Raw genomic sequence first — 22974 nt, 5'->3', positions numbered from 1 at the left:
AGGGATACACGTTAGAAGTAAGGGTGAATGAGAACTAGACTTCAGCAGCCTGATAGGGACTGAAGTTTAGCTTTAAATTATCTTAATCTTTAATTGGATTAAGGTGATTTAGGATAGTTAGTGGCTAGAAGCAAATTTAAATCCTCTCTAGTGGAAGATACCATTGTCCTAGGCCTACTCTCTCTCATTCTTAATATACACAGTGTTTGTCAGAAAAACAACAGACCCATGTAGTGGTTATCAGACAAACTTGATGTTTAATATGTTTATGAAATTAAATAATAACAGAAAATGGAAAACTATAAAAAAGAAACACTTAAAATGGATCAAAGACATAAATGTAGAAGCTAATATTCTTAGAAGAAAACATAGGTATAAATTTTTGTGAGCCTGGATTAGATAATGGTTGCTTAGATATGACACCAAAGCATAAACAACAAAAGAAAAAAAACACATGAATTTAACTTTATCAAAATTATAAACTTCTCTGCTTCAAAGGACACTATCATAAAATGAAAAGACAACCTACAGAATGGGAAAAAATATTTTCGAATCATATATCTGATAGGGATCTAGTATCTAGAATATATAAAGAACTCTTACAACTCAATAACAAAAGATAACCCAACTAAAAAAAAGAAGGTATACAAATGGCCAAACATGCACATGAAAAGATGCTCAATATTATTAGTCATTAGAGAACAGCAGATTAAAATCACAACGAAACACCACATTATACCCACTAGGATGGCTATAATTAAAAAACAAAAATAAGAAAAGAACAAGTGTTGGCAAGGATGTAGAGAAATTGGAACCCTCATACTTTGCTAGTAGGATTGCAAAATGGTGCAGATGCTCTGAAAATCAGTTTGGCAGTTCCTCAAAAACTTAAGCAACTTATGCAAAAACTTAGGCATAAAGTTATCCAATGACACAGCATTTCCACTCCTAGATTTATACTCCAGAGAATTGAAAATGTGCTCATACAAAAATTTGTACATGAATGTTCATAGCAACACTATTTATAATAACCAAAAAGTGGAAACAGTACAAATATTCATCAACTGATTAATGGGTAAACAAAATATGGCATATCCATATAATGGATTATTACTAAACCATAAAAAGGAAGTACTGATACATGCCATAACATGGATGAACCTTGAAAATGATATGCTAAATGAAATAAGTTAGACACAAATGGCTACAGATTGTATGATTCCATTTATAGGAAATATCCAGATGAACAAATCCATAGAGACAGGAAAAGATTAGTGGTTGCCAGGAAGGGAGAAGGGAGAGGGTTGGAGTGACTACTAACAGGAATGAGGTTTCTTTTGGGAGGGATAAATTAGATAGTAGTGATGTACAAATTTGTAAATATATTGAAACCACTGAATTGTTACTTTAAAATGGTGAATTGTATGGTATGTGGATTTTTATCTCAATATAAAAAAAGGGAGAATTAAACAGAAATTTTAGCACTGAAAAATACAGTTAATAATATAAAGAGGTGAATATGTGGATTAAACAGCAGATTAGACAAAACTGAATAAAGAATTAATGAACTGAAAAATAGGTCAGAAAAAAATTATACACTGAAGCTTGGAGAGATAAAAGAATGGAAAATACCAAAAGAGAGCATAGAACACTTGTGGGATATGTTGAATGGGCTTAACATACATTTGAAGTCCATATATTTGAAGTCCCAGAAGAAGAGAACAGCGTAGAAACAGTGTTTGAAGAGATACTGGGTGTGAATTGTCCCCAAATAAGACATCAAGTCACAAATTAAAGAAGCATTATGAACCCCAAGTAGAATAAATTTAAAGAAAATTGCATGCAGGCACATTATTGCTAAATTGCTAAAAATCATGACAGAGAGAAATCTTTTAAACAGCTAGGGGGGCGGGGGGGAAAGTCATACAGTGGTCCTCCTCTTATCCTTGGGGGATGCAGTGTAAGACCCCTAGTAGATGCCTGAAACTATGGATAATACAGAACCCTATATATACTGGGGGCGGCGGGGGGGTTTCTATACATACATACCTATGATAAAGTTTAATTTATAAATTAGGCACAGTAAGAGATTAAAAACAGCAGTAATAAAATAGAACAATTATAACACTATACTGTAATAAAAGTTGTGCGAATGTGGTCTCTCTCCCTCCAAATAGCTTACTGTACTGTGTTCACCCTGCTTCTTGTGATAATGTGACAGGATAAAATGCCTATGTGATGAGATGAAGTGAGGTGAAAGAGACATTATTAAGTAAAATCGGAGTTACTTGAACACAAGCACTGCAATACCATCATAGTTGATCCAATAACCGAGATAGCTACTAAGTGACCAATGGGCAAGTAGTGTATACTGTGTGGACACGCTGGACAAAAGGATGTTTCACGTCTCAGGCAGGATGGAGCAGGACAGTGTGAGATTTCATCACACTAAGAACAGTATGCAATTCAAAACTTCTGCATTGTTTATTTCTGGAACTTTCCATTTAATATTTTGGACCATGGTTTCAGTTACCCCACAGCAAGCAAAACTACAGTAAGGGAGTTCTATTGTATTTCCTTCAAAGGAGCAACTGAAAGGTTGACAGCTGACTTCTCAACAGAAACAATAGAAGATAGGAGATAATGGAATGAAATGCTGAAAGAAATATCCTTCAAAAATGAAGGTGAACTAGACCTTTTCAGATAAGAAAAATCTAGAAGAATTTATCACTAGCAGGATTTGCACTAAAAGAAATACTAAATGGTATTCTTTAGGCAGAAAGAAAATGATCCCAGATTAAAGCTTGGAGATGCAGGAAAGAATGAAGAGAAACAAACAGTGTATATGAGTGTACATCTAAAGGAATACTGACTGTTAAAAAATAATAACAATCTGGGGTTTTAAGAATATATAAAATTAATGCAAATGGCAACAATAAAATGTATATCTAGTTGGGGGGTGTTGGGGAAATAGGTTTAACGATATTGTCCAGGAAGTGGTAAAAGTATTAATTTATATTAGGCTTTGGCAAGCCAAGGATATATGCTGTAATTTAAGGTTACCACTAGAGAAATAGTATATCTATCAATCTAAGAGAGGGAGAAACTCAATCAATAAAAAATAGCCCAAAAGAAGGTAAGGAAGCTTCTGGTAAAGGCAAAACTGCAGGGATTTGGAACACTGCAATGGCTTCCAGCAGTTAAGGGTGGAAGAGAATTTGACTGCAAAGGGGCAGCATGAGAGATTTTTTTGGATGGATATTGGAAGTGTTCTGTGTCTTAATTTTGGTGGTGAGTGCACACTCTGCATTTGTCACAACACATAGGATATACCGAAAAAGAGTTACTTCCACTGAATTTTTTTTTTTTTTAAGATTTTATTGCGGAAGTGGAACAGGACTTTATTGGGGAACAGTGTGTACTTCCAGGATTTTTTCCAAGTCAAGTTGTTGTCCTTTCAATCGTAGTTATGGAGGGTGCAGTTCAGCTCCAGGTCCAGTTGCCGTTGTTAGTTGCAGGGGGCGCAGCCCACCATCCCTTGTGGGACTCAAGGAATCCAACTGGCAACCTTGTGCTTGAGAGCCCACTGGCCCATGTGGGAATCGAACCGGCAGCCTTCGGTGTTAGGAGCATGGAGCCCCAACTCCTGAGCCACTGGGCCGGCACCTGAATTTTTTTTAAATGGAAGAAAAAAAGGTAAAAGATGAGAGGAAAAGGGACCGTAGAGACAGGTAAAACAAATAGTGTACAGCCAGTGGGTGGATTTAAATCTAAATTTATCAGTAATGACAATAAGTGTAAATTGAAACTGAAAAACAGATAGTCAGATTTTAAGTAAACAAAACTGAAGTATATATTGCTTATAAGGGAAGAGAAACACCTCACATATAAGGATATAGAAAGATTTAAAGCAAAGTGATAGAAAAAGCTCTGATAAAATCAGACCAAGTAGATTTAAATACAAAAAGTATTATTAGAGATAAAGAGGATCATTTATTAATAATTAAAGATTCAAGATACCAGGAAGATGTATATACTTAATAACAGAACCTTAAAATGTATAAATCGAAAATAGGCAAAATCAAAAGGAGAAATAGACAATCATCAACCCCAGTGGGAGATTTAATATATCTGTTTTATTGTATTAAACAACTAGACAAAAAAAGTCAGTTTGCCTAAATAATATATATGGGCAGTGTGCCTAACAACTGCAGCCAGATACGGGTTCTCTTCAAGGATGCCTGGAACATTTATAAAGCCTGAATTAAAGAGGAAAAATTGAAGCACGTAGGTGAGAAATCAGAGCGGGAGATTGGAAATCGCCTGTTCTAAACTCTGAACGTTTTCCTTCTCACAATTCAGTGATTTTTTTCATTGGTGATGAAGTACTGGCAAGACACAAGGTGCCCTCCTCCAAGGATATAGGTTTTTTTTTAAATGTATGTGGACCATGACTGATGGGAGTAGCTGGACATGTGGACACAGTGTGGACAGGCACACACGGCTGCAGACCATCACTGCCACTGCAGGAAGTTGTCCTGACTCCGATCTCCGCCCCAAAGAGTGCATTCTAATCCTCTGCCAGTAAAGAACTCTGCCCAGTCTCCCCAAGTGGGTTTTAGGCTCCTTTTGGGTCCAACTCGAGCTCCTAGAGTATCAAGAACACGCTCTCTCCCTAACTGAACCTTCTGGAGACTTTTTTCTTTCTTGACAGTGGGATTGCAAAGGCAACTCCAAAAGTACTAAAACTACCCAGATCCCTCAATTAATCGCCTTCGCTGTTGGGTTCCTCTTTCTTAAAGTATTTAATCAGCGATTTTCCCAGTGCCCCAGGCATTTCCGGTGCCGGTGCTGCTGCCTGTTTAACTTCCCACCAGGCCAGCCTCCTCTCTGTGTTCTGCCAACTTTCAGATGAGCTCTTTTAACTCCTGTTCTTCCAGCCTCTTCCCGGCCACCTAGCAGCCACTTGGGCATTCTTCTCATCCACCAGCTCCAGGAATTCCTTATTGTAGGAAGTCATATACTTACAAACACCTTATCATTCTGGCTCTTTTTTTTTCTTCGTGCCCAGTTTCAAGCCATTGATTTTCCTCCAGAGTGCATTTTACATCTGCTGAGAGATTTGTGCTCTCATGTTGCTAGTTTGTCTTTGTGTCTTTTGGCCCCTGCGTGCCAGTCTACCCAAAGTTGCCACAGTCACCTAGACACAATTTCTATACCTTTAGTCTCCTGCCTGGGAGATGGGGTGATCACTCATCTTCAACCTGACCAAGAAATGATTTGGTTTTTGTTGACTTATTGATGATGGCCATTCTGACAGGTGTGAGGTGATACCTCACTGTGGTTTAGATTTGCATTTCTCTGATGATTAGTGATGCTGAGCATCTTTTCAAATGTCTATTGGCCATCTGCATGTCCTCTTTGGAGAAAGGTTTATTCGGGTCCTCTGCCCATTTTTTAATTGGTTTGTTTGTTTTTTGGTGTTGAGTTGTATGAGATCTTTAAAAATTTTGGATACTAACCTCCTTATCGACATATTCATTGATGGTTACCTGATGGGAGGGGCAGGCGGGGTGAAAAAGGTGAAGGGATTAAGAAGTACAAATTGGTAGTTACGAAATAATCAAGGGGATGTGAAGTACAGCAGAGGAAGTATAGTCAATAATATTATAATAACTATGTGTAGTGCCAGGTGGGTACTAGATTATTCAGGGGGATCACTTCATAAATTATTTTAAGGGATGTTGCTTTCAGCTTGTTTTCTTAGTGTTGGAACAGGCCATTCCAAGAGATTGAAACAACCATGGAGGAATATTCATACTGGTATAGGCCTGTGTTTCAGACTGTGCCATCTGAGATTTGGGAGAGCAGAGGGCCTTCAGCCTCACCCCGCCCCAGTCCAGTGGGACTCAGTCTTGTCTGATTTATGTGTTTCCATGACAAGAGGCTCTGGTCAGTTGTAACAGAGCATAGGGAACTTCCACAGAAGGTAGGAGCTGAATCCATGGAGTTCACCGTCATGCCAAAGCATGGATTTTCTCCCAGGGCCACTAGCATTACAGTGGGTTATCACATCTCACTACCCATCATTCCAGAACTTCTGCTAAGGAAATGGCTTTCTGAAACAAGTGCCCTAGAGGAGAAAGCTCTTGGTTTTCATTAAACCAGAACTTGGTAATGGGCAGTCTTTGTTTTCACTGACCTAGGCTGGAGGAAGCACCTACCTTTGGACTTCCAATTTATGAACCCAGTTGAACCAAAACCAAGCCCCAGTTGTGCAGCTGAGAAGGATCTTTTCTGTTTAACGTATTGGAGGGATAGAAAGTCATTCTATCTTCCTTTCCTTCTACAACACTCCCCCTCCTCAAATTCCTCCTTTCTGCTAAATACCTGCTTTTTCATTGCTTTTTTTTTTCCTCAGGGAAACTGCATGTTTCTTACAGACTCAATGTTACTTTGGTTCTAACTAAAACTGGGGAGAATAGATTGTGCAATGCCAGGCAGAAGGAAAACCAAAGATTCTTCTTCTTTGAGGGTTGATTGAGTCCCCCATCGAGGGATTTAGCTGCAGTCCTGACTTTGAACCATCCCAATTCCACTTACCATGAATCATGCACATGATTTGAGGGTGTAAGAGCATGCAGCACAGTGTGGTGGAAAGAGCATTCAAGTGGGTGTAGAGAGGGCTGGATTCTAATATAAATAACAGCTAACATTTATTGAGCATACTGGGTGCTAGATTCTGTTTTAAGCACTTTGCACAGATTATCTTATTATTGTCCTATTTTACAGAGGTGGAAGCTGAGGCATAGAATGGTTAAATAATTTACCCAAGGTCATACGATTGGGGAGTGGAACCGGAATACAAATCCTGTTCCAGAGCCTGCGTGTTTCACCCTCTTCTAATACTGCATGTGGTCCTAGACAGGATACTGAATAGCTGTGTGACCCTGGAAAGTCACTGCAAGTTTTGGGGCTCATCTGTGAACTATAACCTGAGGGAGTTCATGTGGATAACTTCTAATGGAGTTTCCACTTTTAATAATCTATAAGACAACTATATTGTCTTGCTGTTACGCAAAAGCTTAGTGTTTAAGTCTAAACTAAAATTTGATCTGATTGATTCAACAACTTTTTTCATGGCTACTGTGTACAGAGCAGTGGGCTGGCACCATGGAAGACAGAAAGATCTCTTTCACTAGTTTTAGATGGTTTCATGTCTTAGTAGCTTTAGGATTTTTTTTTTTTAGACTAAGTTCTTCAGATAATTAAATAGGCATCTAACTGAGAAATCACTTGTACTTCAGAAGGCAAGTTCTGCGACAGGTATTGGGTCTCAGACTGTGTCAGTTTTCTGGCATTTTCTTTTAAATATGACTTGTTACAGGAAGGTTGAACTACACCAATTCACTTATGAGTGAAGGAGCTACAGGTGAGATTAGTTTGTGTGATGCTGACAAGCTCAAGTCATTCTTTAAAAATGGAATGTGGCTGCTTTGGGAGTCACTTATAGTGAAGCAGTATCGTTATAACCTGAAATATCTGGTAGTAAATTAGAAAGGCAAATTCAAAGGAAAAAAAGATTTGCTGTATAATAGCTAGATTTTTTGCAATCAAATTTCTGTTTCTAGTAAGCTGTATTCAACATCTAACTTGCTCTGGAGTTAGGATAAAGTGTGGAAAATTCTTGGCTAAGATAGAAAAAAGTTGATTTTGAACAAGAAAACTAACTTAAGAAATTCCATTTTTAGTAATGCCTATGAAATTGGAAGAGTTGGATTCTGACAGGCTCAGACATCAGATTAATGCCCATCTTTCTCAGATTGCAAACTTGTAAACTGTCTGTTTTGTGTACTGCTATATTCCCAGTCAAACCACAAGTGCTTGACACATAATAGATGTTCTATAAATATTTGCCAATGAACTTTTTATTGGTCACTCCTTAAAATCCAGCATTTCCCCCTTGCCAAGATCTAGTCATTAAACCTGCTTCAAAGCATCCCATCAGCCACCTTGAGAGGGCAAGTTATTTAGCACCAGTCTTGGTTGGTGGGCTCCAGTCCTTAACCACTATTTTCTTTATTGATTCCACAATTATCGTGTACCCAGTCTTTTAAGACCTGTGTATAATGACTCATGAAGGAGTTGTAAAGTGAAATTGGTGAGTTATGACTAACATAAAAAAATAGAATAGAAAAGAACAGGAAATATCAGAGTGCACTGCACATAATAAGTACTATTATAAACACACACATTATACTGGATTTCAATTTTTAAAATGTATTTTTTGAAATCCTGCTCTACCTTATTATTAGAAGATAAAAACACTTCAGGTGTCCCTCTTGTGGCAGCTTCCAACCTACCTTTCTATAAAAGATTTGCAGTTTAGTATGTTTGTATATTATACTGTGTTTCACCGATCATAAGACCTAACTGGACCATCAGCTCTAATGCGTGTTTTGGAGCCAGAATTAATATAAGACGTGGTATTATATTATGTTATATTATATTACATTAGATTATATTATACCGGCTATTATATTATAGACCCGGTCTTGTATTATATTATATTATATTATATTATATTATATTATATTATATTATATTATATTTTATATAATACCCGGTCTTATTTTAATATAAGAGACCGGGTCTTATATTAATTTTTGCTCCAAAAGATGCATTAGAGCTGATGGTCCAGCTAGGTCTTATTTTCAGGGAAACACGGTACTACCATGGGCTCCCCAGAGTATAAGGTCATAACTGGAGCACAGCTTTCCTAGAGCCATCCTGTGGTATCTTCATCAGTGAGTGAAGGCTGCATAGAGAGTCCCGCTGCAAATACACACGTAGTGTGGCCAAGGGGATATCTGGAAGTCGTTCCTGGGCTCTGACCTCCAGGATCGCTTCCCATGCACCCCACAGCCTTTACATGGCATCCCTGGTTTGATAGCCTGAGTTGCTTTGGGGAAAGGCCACAGAGCCCATCATCACCTGGCACTGGCCCTGGTGCCAAACAACCTTTTAGTCCTGTCTTCCCCACCAAAAGCATCTCAGGCAAATCTCCATCTCATGAAATTTGGCCCTTTGAAGTGGTGAGTGAGTTTCCCTGAAACTGTCACCCTACATCTGGTGGCGCTTCTACTGCCAGAGCTTCATATAGGGTTCATGTCCCTTTCCTCTGAAATCTATAAATATAAATTCAATTAAAAAAAATTTTTTAACAGTTGGTCTCAGAAGTATCTTTGGGACGGGGAGGGGGTGTTAGCACCGGTGGAGGGAGATCTATACTCTTGATAATTCTTTTTGGAAAATTGCTGACACAAGCTAATCAGCAAAGAACTAAATGACCCTCCTGTTTCTACCTGCTGATACGCCCAGCCTTGGGACAGGGCTGAAATTAGCCACATGGCAGAGACATGCCTTGCTCAGTTTTTTTTTCCATACAAATAGGGGATAATTTTGTGCCTGTCAAATGATACAGCTTTGTAGTATCTCCATGATGAGGACTGCTTTTAAAACGCTTTCCTAATCAGTGTTCTTTGGGAAATACTGGTAGGTAAACCCATCCAAGCTCAGGAAATGTATTGATCCCAAGATAAGTGACCACCCTAGAGTCCTGGCAGCCCAGACCATGTAGCCTCATGTTTCCTTCCATTTCTGCTGCGATGTCCTTCGGTGAGTGAGGAGGCTTTGGGACGTCAGCCTTGTGGAAATGAGGCTGTGCATTATGGTTCGGTTTTCGATGCTGTTATCTGTTGGAAAAGGAGGATTCCCTACCCATTTTGTAAGTGCACAGCTGGCAGGAGCTTTTGCAATCTCACTGCCTTCCGATCAGCCTCACCCCAGCAGCTGGCATGGTTCCCCCACACACACCACCACCATCAACAACACACTCTGGCCAACCGGTTGTGGTGAGTTTCAGAATAAAGATCCCAGCCTGAGCACACCATTACATTTCCTATCCCATAGAACCAGCATTGTTAACTGTGTCACATCTCTTTTCTAAATTTAGGCGTCTTTTTTTTCCCCCATGCAAAGATTACTATGCAAACATTTAAGAGAAAAACTTTGCCCAAAGTAATTTTTTCCCTTGACTTCTATTTGGTTTCCTGCAATGTTTAGATGACTCATTCTCTTCCAAGAAATTATAAAGAAAAGAGATGAAGGCTGTGTGATAGCACACAAAGACCGCTCTATAAAGTCTCTTTTTCTTCTCTGCCTAGAAACCCCTTGCTTTTTTTTTTATAGGGAATGGAAAGGTTCCTCAGTCTTCATTTTCATGTACTTGGCCTCACCAGGTTTTGTTGTGCCCAGGAATAAATGTCCCCCTTGTCTTTGGGTGGGGTCCCCTTGTAGCTCCCCAGCCCTGACAGTCCCTCCAGAGCCGCCAGCACAGAAGCCTTTCTTGGGATACTGGGGCTGCGCTCGGCCCCAAAGGCACACAGTTAAGGTTTCCGAAAACAGAGAAGGGGTGGCCTTTTATCATCTGTGAAGAGAGCGGTACTGGCTGGCTATTTCCTGCCTCTCTTCTTGCGTCAGAATCGCTCCTGATTGCTGGGGGCTTTATCAGACACTTGAACTGGGCTAGCTACACGTGTGTCCCCAGCCCAGCCCTCAGCCAGAGGGGAGCCTGAAGTCAGGATCACTGCAGCAGCCTGTTCAAATAAACAGGGATAATAGTTGAGTCTCGGACTAATCAGTAGTACATGAAAGGAAACATCTGCCTGGGCTTAAATGCTGTTTTATTGGTTATGTTATTTCTCTTCCTCCCCTCGCCCCCTCCCCTGGGGGCTAAGTTATTTAAGTCGTGGGTAAGCAACAGGATAGAGGACCGGGAGTTTTCTCCTGTAACCTCGGCCATTTAAACATAAGGAGGTGGTAAGGGAGGGTGGGAGGCTGGCAGGGGGAGTTGGCACGGAGGCAGGAGGGCAGGGCTCTTGGAAGTGATATTCGTGGTCACTTCCTGCCCTTGTTGCTGACTCTGAGGCTGGTTTGTGAGTCATTCCGCCTCACTTCACCTCCTTGGACCTCTGTTGCTTCAGTGGAGCTCAGCTGTGCTCACGATGGGAAGGAGAGGCTGGTGTGTGAGCTCCCAGATGGAAGGCATTCCCTCATGTGGCTTCTTCCGGTGGTTGAGGTCATTGGATGAGAGACATTGGGAATGGTAAATTTAAGACTGGCGAGATACCCCTGAAACCATCCGTTTTGTAGAGCATCTCGATCCCTGAGGAGAACTTGCTCATTATCTTCTACTCTATGGAATGAAGCTAACCAGCCATACACTGAAGTGGCTGGTGTTGAAATCTAACAGATTCAAGAAGCCAAGCAAAAGATCATGAGGAATCATAGAATGGCAGAGGTTGGAAAAGACCTTAGGACCGTTTAAGCCAAAGGCTTTCATTTTATGGAAAGGACAACACAGGTCCAGAGAGATTAACCAACTTCTCCAAAGTTATATCCTTGATGATGGTGGAGGAGCTGGGATTAGGAGACTCCTCTGATTGCTAATTCAGAGCTCCTTCCATCCCTTTCCATGCTACCAGATGTAAGAATTCATGTCGACTCACAACAAAGATCACACGTGTTATATTCCATAATGAATTCCTTATTAGAAAAACGGCAAAGTAAAACACAAATGAAAATGACAAATAAACATGTAAAAAAAGTTCAGGCTCACTAGAAGCAAAGGACTGCAAATTATAATAGGATACCATATCAAATTGTCAAGACAAAAAACCGTGAAACAGCGTTCTTACATGTTTCTGATGGTGTTTTAAATTGGTACCGTTTTTCTCAAGGGCAATTTAATGGTATAAATGAGTAGCCTTCGACTCAGTAGTGTTACTTCTAGGAGAAAATAACGAAAGGTGTGTGCATAAGTTATGTACAAAGTAATACAGCATGTTTTATCGTAAAAACTTGCAAACAAATCAAATGTCCAAGAATAGGAGCTACGTCAATATAGTCTATTGTAATGTTATAGAAGAATAATACGTAGGGAAAAGTTCACAACATACATTTAAGTAAATTTACAGCATGTATGATGTAATCTCAGTGTCATAGAAATCATAGAATGGGGGAGGGTGAGGGGATTGGAGGGCAGTCGGTGACCATAGGATGGCCACGGGCTTGAAAATTAATCTGGGGAACGTAATTTGGTGGTTACCAGAAGGTAAAGGGGTTGGGGGGTGGGGGATGAGGGTGAGGGGGATCAAATGTATGGTGATGGAAGGGGAGCTGACTCTGGGTGGTGAACACACAATGTGATTTATGGATGATGTGATACAGAATTGCACACCTGAAATCTATGTAATTTTACTAACAATTGTCACCCCAATAAATTAAAAATAAATTAAAAAAAAATCTTTTAAAGTAGATTCAGAAACTCAGTAAAAAAAAAAATCATAGAAGATTAGAAAAATATATAACAAAGTCTAGAGTGGTGATTTCTTAATGGTAGGAATTACGAGTTACTGTTTTTTGAGATTTTCTGCAGTTTTTTTATTTGTTACAATAAACATTCCTTTTGTAGTCAGAAAAAAATACATGTTTTTGAAGTCATACATCTTGAAAAATAGCAAGCTCTTAAGTGATTATGTGTTTGACCTATAAGACCTCTTCCTTTATTTGCTTGGGAGCTGAGCTGGCCAGGGTTAGTGTTATAGTTTCTGGTAGAAGCATTGTTGGTATCTGATTTTTAGTAGAAAAGAACTAGAAGGAGCTGGCAGAAGATAAAACAAGGGCTTCCCCTCTCAATGACCCAGTGATGCCAGTCAGTTATTATCCCCTGCTCTCTTGGGCTTGCCATAAAACACTCAGTATATAGGTGTGGCTCTTCCTTCCTGGTGCCTCATTCTTTTCTATTTCTACTATTCTCTGTGCAGTTAGATGCCAGCCCTGGGTGGCAGCAACAAAGAACCTGAGAGCCACCACCGCTTGGGATTAACCAGTTGGAGACCCCTTAACATATATCATCAGAATCAAGTAGCATTAGCTAATGTCTCAACCAGTCATTATTGAGGTACCACTGTCCTGGGAGGTTGGGGTAGAGATAAAGCAAGAGGTCTAATTCCTTCCTGCTTGGAGGTTCCTATTTAGTTAGATACTTAGAAGTCCTCACATGTTTATATACTTCTTCTTGTCTCATCCTCTTTCTCATCTCACTTTCCTCCACAACTCTCAGGAATGCTTGACTCTGTGTCTCCTAGAAAGCTTGTTCCACCTAACAACAGTTGCTAGTAGGATGTGGTTTTCAGGCCTGCTCTTTGGAGACCAGTTGAAAAATCAAAGGCTACAACCCATTTTTCCCTCTACACGATTGCTATTGCTTCGCTATAGAAGGGGCACATTTCATTTTATTAAAACCTTTGAGTAATCTGACCATAATTGGGTCTGATCGGAGTCGTTATCTGATTTGCTGGATTAAATAATAGGCCTTAATTGAGTCTGTGTTATTTGTAAAGCCAATGTTGCTCTTGCCTTTGTTGCCCACCTCCTCCCTCCTTCTGTTTCCCAATTAACCTTCATTCCTCTTTCTTTGCAGAGTAAAGAAGTCGGCCAGCAGCTCCAAGATGATTTGATGAAGGTCCTGAATGAACTCTACTCGGTAAATCAGATGGGTTGCCTGGCTCTTTAACACGCAGTGGGAAGCAGCATTTGGCAGCTTGTCGCTATAGTCACGTCAGCAACAGAACTGAGCTGAGGTTGAGGACAGTGCATGGTCCCCATTGGGGGTGTCTCCACCCATCTCTTCTTTCACGCTCTTATTTTCAAACCTGAATGAGCCAAAAAACCCACTTTCTCACAAAAAGATCCCTTCTCAGCTGTGCCAGCTAAGTCTAGCTTCATTTGGGGCATAATTGCTAGAGACCATCCAAGGCCTAGGTCGCCAGCACAACTGACCCCCATTAGCAAACCAGAGACCCCGAAGCTAATGGCAAGGAACAAAGCCTGCCTTGTCCTGTTAATATGTGCGTGTTGGAAAGGATTTATGGTTCAAGGTTTTGCATCAGTTCTTGGATTGATCTACCTGTTTGAGACTAAAGCAGGTGTCTTAGAGGGAAGCACAGAATCCTAAGTGTCCGTAATATGAGGGACCGGTCCAGTGAGAGTGAGCTTTGTATCAATCCCCTGCGGTTTTTATAAAGGCCAAAGCTCAGCAAAGAGGCAGGCTTCAGGCTTGGAGAAAAAGACACAATCTGATCTGAAATGACTGGTGCTTCAAGCATGTGATGCCTGTAGCTGATGAGTGTTTCTTCATGCACTGGGAGGTGGTGGTGGTGATGCTTCCCCCAGCTATGTTTCGTTAAGTATAATTAAAATACACATGCACACCAAAGAAATTCCTGACACCATACAGGGAGTATTTAATTGTGCAGCTAAAGCCTTCCAGGGCCCCTTCTCCAGCTGCGCCAGGCCTTTGTGTCCTTCTCCAGGGTTGCCCCATCCTGTTTCAGAGGTGAAATTGATTTCCTGTGTTGAAATCAGATGTCACTTGCTTATTCACTGCATTGTTTTTTCTTTTTTCTTGTTTTTTAATTCATGGGAAGACAGGCAGTGGTAACATGCATCACAGCATTTGAGATCAGAGAATTCCGTGTTCTTGATCCAAAAGGCTAGGTGTGGCCATTTTGTCATGGCAACTGTTAAGCAAGTAAATAGGGTAGAGTCGTCATCAGATTTGTCTCCAGTGACGCGCAATTTGTTTGGAATTTCTACTCTATGACTCTTCTGCTCTGAAGCCAAGTAGATAGAGAGTACCCTTTGGTTTCGCTCCCAAGTTTTCATTTCTTTCAAATGAAGTTAAGGCTGTTTAAAAATAGAAGCATGTTGGTGTGGACCATTTTCAGACTGGATGAGTTTCCTGAACCCCCTTTTTAATGTTTTACTTCTGTTCTTTATTTTTAGAGCATCTTCTAGGTACTAAGGAGAGCTATTATTACTCCTCTCTCCCGCAAAGAATTCACTAAGATAGACAATGATACTTGTAGTCATTACATGAATCCTTTTATTTTCCTGCAAGCATCTTGGCTCTCTGCTATTCGCTGTTTCTGGGGAGGAGTAGGTTGGATAACCAGAAAACCCCAAACTAACTCAAATCCAGCGTCCCAATTTTGCAGTGGGTCCCAAAGCAGCAGAGGAAGAACAGTGTCTAGGGATCTGTTAGTGTTACTCAGAGTCCTCGATCTCCTAATAATGCTAAGATTTAAAATAATAATAATAAGTGAAAGGGTATAATTTGTGTTAGAGTGGCACTTGCTGCTCTGATCTGAGGAGGGCTGAGCTGGCTGGTACCTCACACAGCAGTCTTCAGGCATTCCACCCATGGCCAGTGCTTTACTGTACGTTAGACCACAAACAGCGCAGATCACACAGTCTTCCCCCTGGTGTGCAAACTGAGAATTGGCTGAGCGTGGTATCCCCTGCCATCAGGTGAATTGCCACACACTCATGATCTGTCCAAGGCCAAAATAAAATTTGATATTTTCCTGTTAGGCAATGGGGAAGAAAAAGAAGAGAGGATACTGGAAAGTTTCAGAGAAGACAATGATTCTCTGGTACAGTGATTCTCAAGCAGGGTGACTTTTTCCCCAAAGGGGACATTAGACAATGTCTGCAGGCATTTTTGGTTGTCACAATTGTGGTGGGAGTGCTAGAGATCAGAATGCGACTAAAATCCTGAAATGCACATGGCAGCCCCCCCTACCCCCAACAAAGAATTATCTGGCCTAAAATGTCAATAATACCAAGATTGCAAAACTCTAATGTAGTAACTGGGTCTCCTGGATTTGGCACCCCAGACTCTACTGGGTCCGACACTAGCTGTGTGATCTTGGGGGTTGGGTCTAACCTCCGTGACCCAGGTCTCCACACTCTCCATGTACTGGTGTCTCCATATCCTGGGGGGTGGGGGCACTGGAGAAATCATATTTCCTGAAATATCAGACTACAATTAAGGGTCAAATGAGTTTTCAGATTCTATAAGCCATTAGAAAGTTCAGAGAATAGAATTGTGGGTTGTTTCTTCTGGAGGGTGAGAAAAGCACAGGACTGCTCTGAATAAAGCACCATGGCATTAGGGTGACGAACTACCTTGGTTTGCCTAGGACTGAAGGGCTACCTGGGACATGAGAATTTCAGTGTTGACCCAGGAAAGCCCTGGGTAAACCAGGCCCATTTGTCACCCTTCATGGGACAGTGGTTTCACCAAGTAGGAACTTCGGACCATTGTATGCTGGCTTTGGGAAGCTACTTGCTACATAACCTCTCCCTCTCTCCCTCCCTGTACCAAGGGAGGGCTTCTTATAAGGACCTTTCCCCTTACTTGCTCTTCAGGAAGACATGCAGGTGTCTCATTTCAGTGACGCTGTAGGCAACAAAAGTAATTTTGGGGCCGGGGATAAGGGAAATCAAGGTTATAAGGAGCCCACCATATTCAGTGCTCTACCTTGCATGTGCCCCTAATGGCCATGAATACTTCTTTTTGGGAGATGGATTACCCAAGCGTTGATCATGTAAGTGCTTTTGAACCTTGATGACCCAATGGGCAGTGCCCAGGTGTTCCCAAATGCAGAGGCCTTTGGGTAAGAGGCCCAGACTCCCATCATAAGTGGCCAGCTGCCCCTCTGTGCCTTCCCCTTTGCTGTCTGAAGGGGCTTTGATTTCCCTGACTTGGCTTCTGTGCCAGGGGCCGCTTCCCACAGCTGCTACTCAGAACAATCCCAGTGTGCAGTCTCCTCCATGGGTGTTTTTGCCCCATGATGAGCAGTAGGCCATGGTTTAAGTGGTTTTTATTTTACAACTGATGATCCAGGAATGTCTTTGAAGTTGTATCACACTACTTCCCAAGGAACTGTGGAATTCGCTGCCTCAGTTGTACTCAGAGGCTGTATCTGGAAAATTCAGACAAGCCCCCTACACACACACACACACCAGGAAGGATTGTATGTGGTGGCATTGAAGCCCCATGGATTGGCTGAGTAAGAAGAGTCAAGGAAGCCCTAGAATTGAGAAAGAAAGAAGAGGTGTTGGAGCACGGGGTCCATTGGTGCCCCCGAGGTTTTATGCTTCTGTACTCCCCCTGAATATAGTCCCCTGGATTTGGTGTAGCAGCTGTCTGCTGGCAGAGCCACTTCAGACTGGTATTTAGCACCTGCTGTCTTGCACCAGTGTCAGTTAATAGTCCCCCAGCTCTGCATACCTGTGCCTCCAGCACTAGGTAGTAGGGATACAAAGAAAATGAGAGATGTCCCTGAACGCAAGGCATTTAGTTTTTAATAGCAGATACAGAAAAATAAAGCAGCAAGTAAAATACATGTCGGCACAGAGGAGAGCCATGAAGTCAGGCTCCCTGGAGAGATTCTTGCATTGAATCTTAATTGCCAAGAACTCGTTTATTGTTCTCTAAATGTTCCTTTTTTTGTTGTATCCTGTTCTTGTCTCATGATGCATGCCTTCTCATTTCTCATTGATCTCCCTAGAGATATTATTGATGGATTGTTTTTGAAATTTTCTTTCTGTATACTTTCAGTTTCCTCTAAATTGCTTGTTTGGGCCTTGGTCTTTCATGTTAGATATTTTCCTTAAAAGTCTGATCATCTTAGGGGCCTGCTTATATTTTAAAGTGAGGCACTGAAAAGCTGATTGGAAGTTCTGTGTCAACCGTGGCCTTTACTGTAGGGTGATCTGACTGGACTATGTTCTTGGGAAGCCTTGATATCAGTTTTTCTAGGTCTTGTATCTTGCATGGTCAGATTCCTCAGACAAGGCTCTTCTGATCTCCCTCCTATGTCTGGGGGCCAAGTTGTGAAGAGACCTGGGCCATCTCAACATTCATTATAGAATTTTCAGTTGATCCTCCGGGTTTAAGTTCAGTATCACCATCCTCAGCTGAGCCGGATGCCCCCAGTCCACAGACCCTCCCTAAGAGTATAAACCGCTAGTCTTCCACTGTGGAGCGGGAGGGATGGGATCTGGGCGTCTAACGTTTTCTCAGGTTTTCAGTGATTTCAGTCTCAGGTTTTCAGTGATTTCTCTGGTTTTTAGCTCCACCTTCAATTCATCCCACTGCCACCAATTCCTCTTAGGGGTTCTGTGATATAAGTCTTGTTGCTTCCTGGCTCTCCCTACTTCTGATTCAGCGTTCAGTAAGTCGCTTACTACTTGCCTCTGGCTTTTCATCTTCCACTTTTATTCTTTCTGTTTTCCTCAATTTATACCTAAAAATAATAATAATGAAAACTCTTTCATTATTTTAGTGTGGCTTAGGGAAGGAGCAGAGCTAAAGACATGAATTCAATAGTTAGTTTTTCCAAGTAAAGTTAATTCTCTTTGTAATTCTCTTCTAAATTTAGATTTCTGAGTTTTTTTCCCTAGTTTGTATTTGCCTCACTATGTATATTTCTCCAAGTCCTATTTCTCCAATTGTTTTGACATCACTTATTCAAGCTTCAGCCTTTGGTTACTTCAGTTTTCCCTTGAGTTGGAGGACGTAAGTTTTACTTCTCCTGTGTTTCCACAGAGAGATTCAGTGTCATTAAGTCATTTGGGCAACAACATTGATTGTAAAACTACCACTGTCTACATGACATATTTCCCAACTGTGGAGAAGAGAAGAAAACACAAAAGAAGTGGTGCTTACCTTAGGAATTTATAGTTTCTTAAATAAGGTAGTGTTCTACTCTTTTGAAGAGAGTTCTTTAAATTCTGCAGAGGAAAGGAGCAATATAAGTTGTTGATTCGTGTTATGTCATGTGTTTTCTTGTTGGCACTATTTTTTTTAGCTCTTTTTTGTCTCTTGTGCTTATCATAATGTTTCCTATTTATTGATTATGCATCTTCATGAAATAGAAAATCACTTTCTTAAAAAATCATTCACTTTTATGACTGTTCACTCGAGCTTTTGAGTCCTGTGGTCACGTTCAGGTGAAAAGAGAGGAAAAGGAGCCCCCGTCTGCCCTTCTTCAGCCAGGCAACCAGGTGCCTCTTTCTGGCATCCTAGTCAACCTGGAAACCTGGAGGACCATTGGAATTACTTAGAAAGGTTTTCAGTGCTGTCTATGATAAATATCAATTCTCCTGAATAGAGAATATACAGAGTAGCTCTCATACTTATGGGAAGTGATGTCAGGTTCAGAATAAGGTAAAGCTGATTTTAAACATCCTGTATCCAAAATGAGACATTCTTTAAACTCCAGTGTACTTGGATTTTGTCAGTGTCCCAGTATTCTTTACTCCTTCCTCCACCTCCAGCTGATCTTAAGGGATTAGTATACTCAGAATCCCTCTAACTCAGGATTTGTCGACCCTAGCACCATGGACGTAGTGGGCCAGATAATGCTTTGGTGAGGGAACTACCCTGGCATAGGGTGTTTCGCAGCATCCCTCGCCTCTATCTACAACATGCCAGTAGCAAGCTCCAAGTGTGACAACCAAAAATGTCTCCAGACATTACCAAATGTCCTCTGGGGGCCAAATTAACCCCCAGTTGACAGCACTGATCTAACTTTAGTTAATAAATGAAACCAGTTTCTCTTTTCAAGCTTCTCTTGTCTAAACTTAACCTTTCTTCCCAACGAATCCAGTTCTGGTCCCACGTAGAGGAGAGACACCAGTGCTTAGTGGCTAAGAATGGGGGGTTTGTGGTCAGACAGACTTGGGTTTGAATCCCGATTGTGCCATTTGCTAGCTGTGTGACCTTGGGTGTGAGTTAATCACTTTGAGTCTCAGTTTCCTCATCTTTAAAAGTGGAAATGGTAACACATCTTTCATTGAGTTATTGTTAGGATTAAATGAGGTATGTACATAAAGCCCCCGACACACAGCATGTACTAAGTGGTAGAGATTATTATTAATATTATACCCTTGCTCTCTTCTGTTGTCCAGCCCCCCTCCCAGCCTCCACCTCTGCCCCCCCCCCACACACACACCCCAGCTCCTACACTCTCTAATTCTCCATCTCAAAGAAATCTCATGGCATCAAAGTGTCAGCATTCTTGAACTTCACCTTGCTTGGTTTGTTGTCAAGCATTTTTCACTCGCACATAGAAGCTAGAGGCTCCTTGTGTGGAAACGGAAAACTCCAGCAGGGAAGAGCAAACACCTTGTGCCTGGAAGTAGTATGTTTGGGAGGATTGGAAACAAACGCAAGTTCCAGGCTTCCCTGCCTCTTAAGAAAAGGGATTGGACTCCCACAGAGTTACTTTGATAAAAAATTGGAAAATTGTATCCCTCTCTTTTTATACTACTTCCTTCCTGCAGCAACTCCAGCTTCACTTCCTGTGGATTTTATTCCTTCTCAGGTTCTTTCTCGAATTATTGTGCAGGTTTGTAATCTTCATAGGGTTGTCGTCTAGACCGCAGGGTTGCTGCAAGGATGAAATGAGAAAATGTGTATGTAGCACTTGGTACAAAGCTAGGAATATACTAATTGCCTGGGAAATGAGAGCTGCCATTATTACTGCTGCTGCTTTTCTAGTTGCTGTGAGAGAGCAGTGTTGATCTTGATTAAGCAGACCAGACAGAGCCCCAGGATGGTAGGCCAGTAGAAAGAGCTTTTTGAGCCTTTTCCTCTTCCCCATTCTATATCGGAAAGGTCCACAGAGTGTACATTACTCTGTAGGCTGTGCTGCCCTCTTCAGGGTTCCTAACCGGGCTTTGCTCTGGGGTCTGAGTTGTGGTGGTGTTCGCTGTCTACTTGGTATTGGAAGGTGACTAAGCGATAGAAATTACTTGGCCAATACAAAAGAGTAATGATTACAAATGTTAATACATAAAAGTAAATCATACATGATAGAAGACATGAAGTCATTTTAATAATAAGACATGTTGGCTCAGTTCACATACTGCTTTCCTGTGCTTTGGAGTGGTCTTTAATATGTAATATGATATATAATGTTAAAGACCCTCCAAACACTTACAAATTTTCCCCCTCAGGGTATGAGGATATTGCTTCATGGGAAAGAGGTCCAGCTGAGTGTTAGTCTGCAAAGCAAAGAAATGAGCCATTGGCTTGACCTCTGGGGTGGGGTGGGGGCTGTCTTGCAGGTCATGAAGACATATCACATGTACAATGCTGACAGCATCAGTGCTCAGAGCAAGCTGAAGGAGGCAGAGAAGCAGGAGGAGAAGCAAATTGGCAAATCGGTGAAGCAGGAGGACCGGCAGACCCCTCGCTCCCCAGACTCCTCGTCCAATGTCCGCATTGAGGAAAAGCACGTCCGGAGGAGCTCAGTGAAGAAGATTGAGAAGATGAAGGAGAAGGTACGTGCTTCGGCATTGGTAACGGCTGGAGAGGAACATTCTGGAAGTTGGGACTGATAGGAATTTCCCAGTAGGTGCTATGAAGAGCAGAACAAGGAAGCTCTGGCTTCCTCTAGTCCCTAATGGCCAAAAGTGAGCCCTTACTATCTGCCCTGGAAGGAATCCTAGGTATTGGAAGAAGTTGGGCCTGTGGGCTCCCAGTTTTTCACCTGTAGCAGATAAATAAGAAACAGTAGTGATTTTCCCTAAGCCTGGGAGTGGACTATCGACCTAGGGTTTGGCTTCATGTGTCAGGTACTCAGGGGCAGATGTAGTGACACTCCCATCAGGGTGGCCGTGCAAGGATGAAGAATGATATTTGCAGATAGAACCAAAATGGGCCACGTATCTAAAGTAGGGAGCCTCATTAACCTGTCCTGGATTGATCTACATTATGCCCTTGAATCTCATTAAACAGAATTAGAACCCAATTTAAGGCAGACACGCATAGGGAGTAGCAGCACAATTATGGTTCTCGAATGTACTGTACTTTCATGTTTTAGAGAACAATCTCCCCTTTTAAAAAAAGAGTAAAATTGAACTTTTGTTCCCTTTTCAGCGCCAAGCCAAGTACACAGAGAATAAGCTGAAGGCCATTAAAGCCCGGAATGAGTACTTATTGGCTTTGGAGGCAACCAATGCGTCTGTCTTCAAGTACTACATCCACGACCTGTCTGACCTTATTGATGTAAGTGCTGAAAGCGGGGTTCTGGGTGCCTCCTTCCTGGCTGCAGAGGTCTGGCCAGGCGTCCCCAGTTCTGTTGCTCAGGCATCTCAGAGCACTGTGAGAACAGTTATGAAGGAAGTAGCCATGAGTCATCAGGGGCTTGCTGTGTACCAGGTGCCAGGTAAAGCACTTTATACTTTATCTCCTTCAGTCCTCACCAGAATCCTGAAAGGGAACCATTACAATTCAGAGAGTTCCGATGACTTACCCAGAGTCAGTGACTAAGTGACGGGCACAATTTATACATATGTGTGATTACCAACCCGTGCGCATAACCACTGTGCACTTCTGTCTCCCAGGAAATACTCCCTTAGATCAGCTACCTGCACGTGGAAGTGGATGGCAGAGCTCACGAATTAGAATGGCTTACCTTTCGTTTCTATAACACGTAATGTGTCCCAGAATTGTCTCATTGTCATCTCACCCTTTGGGATCAGTATGACTATTTTCAATTTGTAGATGAGGAATCCAGGGGTTAAGAGAGTTACCTGCCCAAAGTTACACTGCAAATTAGGGTGCTGGTCAGGAAGGTACCCAGATGCTGCCGACACGTGGCCTGTACTTTTTACATGGCACGAAGATGATGAGAGAAACAGTATGGTAGGCACATGTGTTTTGCATGGGGCAGGAACAAGGGATAAGTTTTTTTTACTTTGGGCTTACGGGTCAGCTTTGGCCTGGTTTCTCCTGCTGCTTCCCCTCAACCTTTATACGTGGTTAGTCCTGCAATCCCTCCCAGCTGCAGACTCCATTTGGCACAGCTCCTGAGCCAGTCCTGAGTGAAGCTGCGTGAGTGCACCCTTTCTCACCTCTCCCTCCTGGCATCAGAGCGAGGGGCCTGAAGCCACCTGACTTAGCACCAGCATCCCAGTTTCCAGGGTTTCAGGCAGATCCTGGCTAGTCTCCTGTCTGAGGCCTGACGTTTGCCTCTGGCTGCCAGCAGC

General features: G+C 41.8%; 1 protein-coding gene across 5 annotated transcripts in view; it reads left to right on the top strand.

Moving 5' to 3' along the window:
• The window catches only part of SRGAP2 (SLIT-ROBO Rho GTPase activating protein 2), a 230777-nt gene that overhangs the window by 143794 nt on the left and 64009 nt on the right, over positions 1–22974 (top strand). For all 5 annotated transcript variants that reach the window (XM_033092387.1, XM_033092386.1, XM_033092385.1 and 2 more), the window contains exons 5-7: positions 13547–13609; positions 21049–21264; positions 21863–21991. In XM_033092387.1, the coding sequence (XP_032948278.1) occupies positions 13547–13609; positions 21049–21264; positions 21863–21991 (408 nt within the window). The remainder of the gene's footprint in view (positions 1–13546; positions 13610–21048; positions 21265–21862; positions 21992–22974) is intronic.

The sequence above is a fragment of the Rhinolophus ferrumequinum genome, chromosome 22 (genome assembly GCF_004115265.2).
Source record: "Rhinolophus ferrumequinum isolate MPI-CBG mRhiFer1 chromosome 22, mRhiFer1_v1.p, whole genome shotgun sequence".
In the NCBI taxonomy this organism is placed as follows: Eukaryota; Metazoa; Chordata; class Mammalia; order Chiroptera; family Rhinolophidae; genus Rhinolophus; species Rhinolophus ferrumequinum.
The sequence above is the reverse complement of the archived record's forward strand: the minus strand, read 5'-3'. Positions and strand labels throughout refer to the sequence as shown.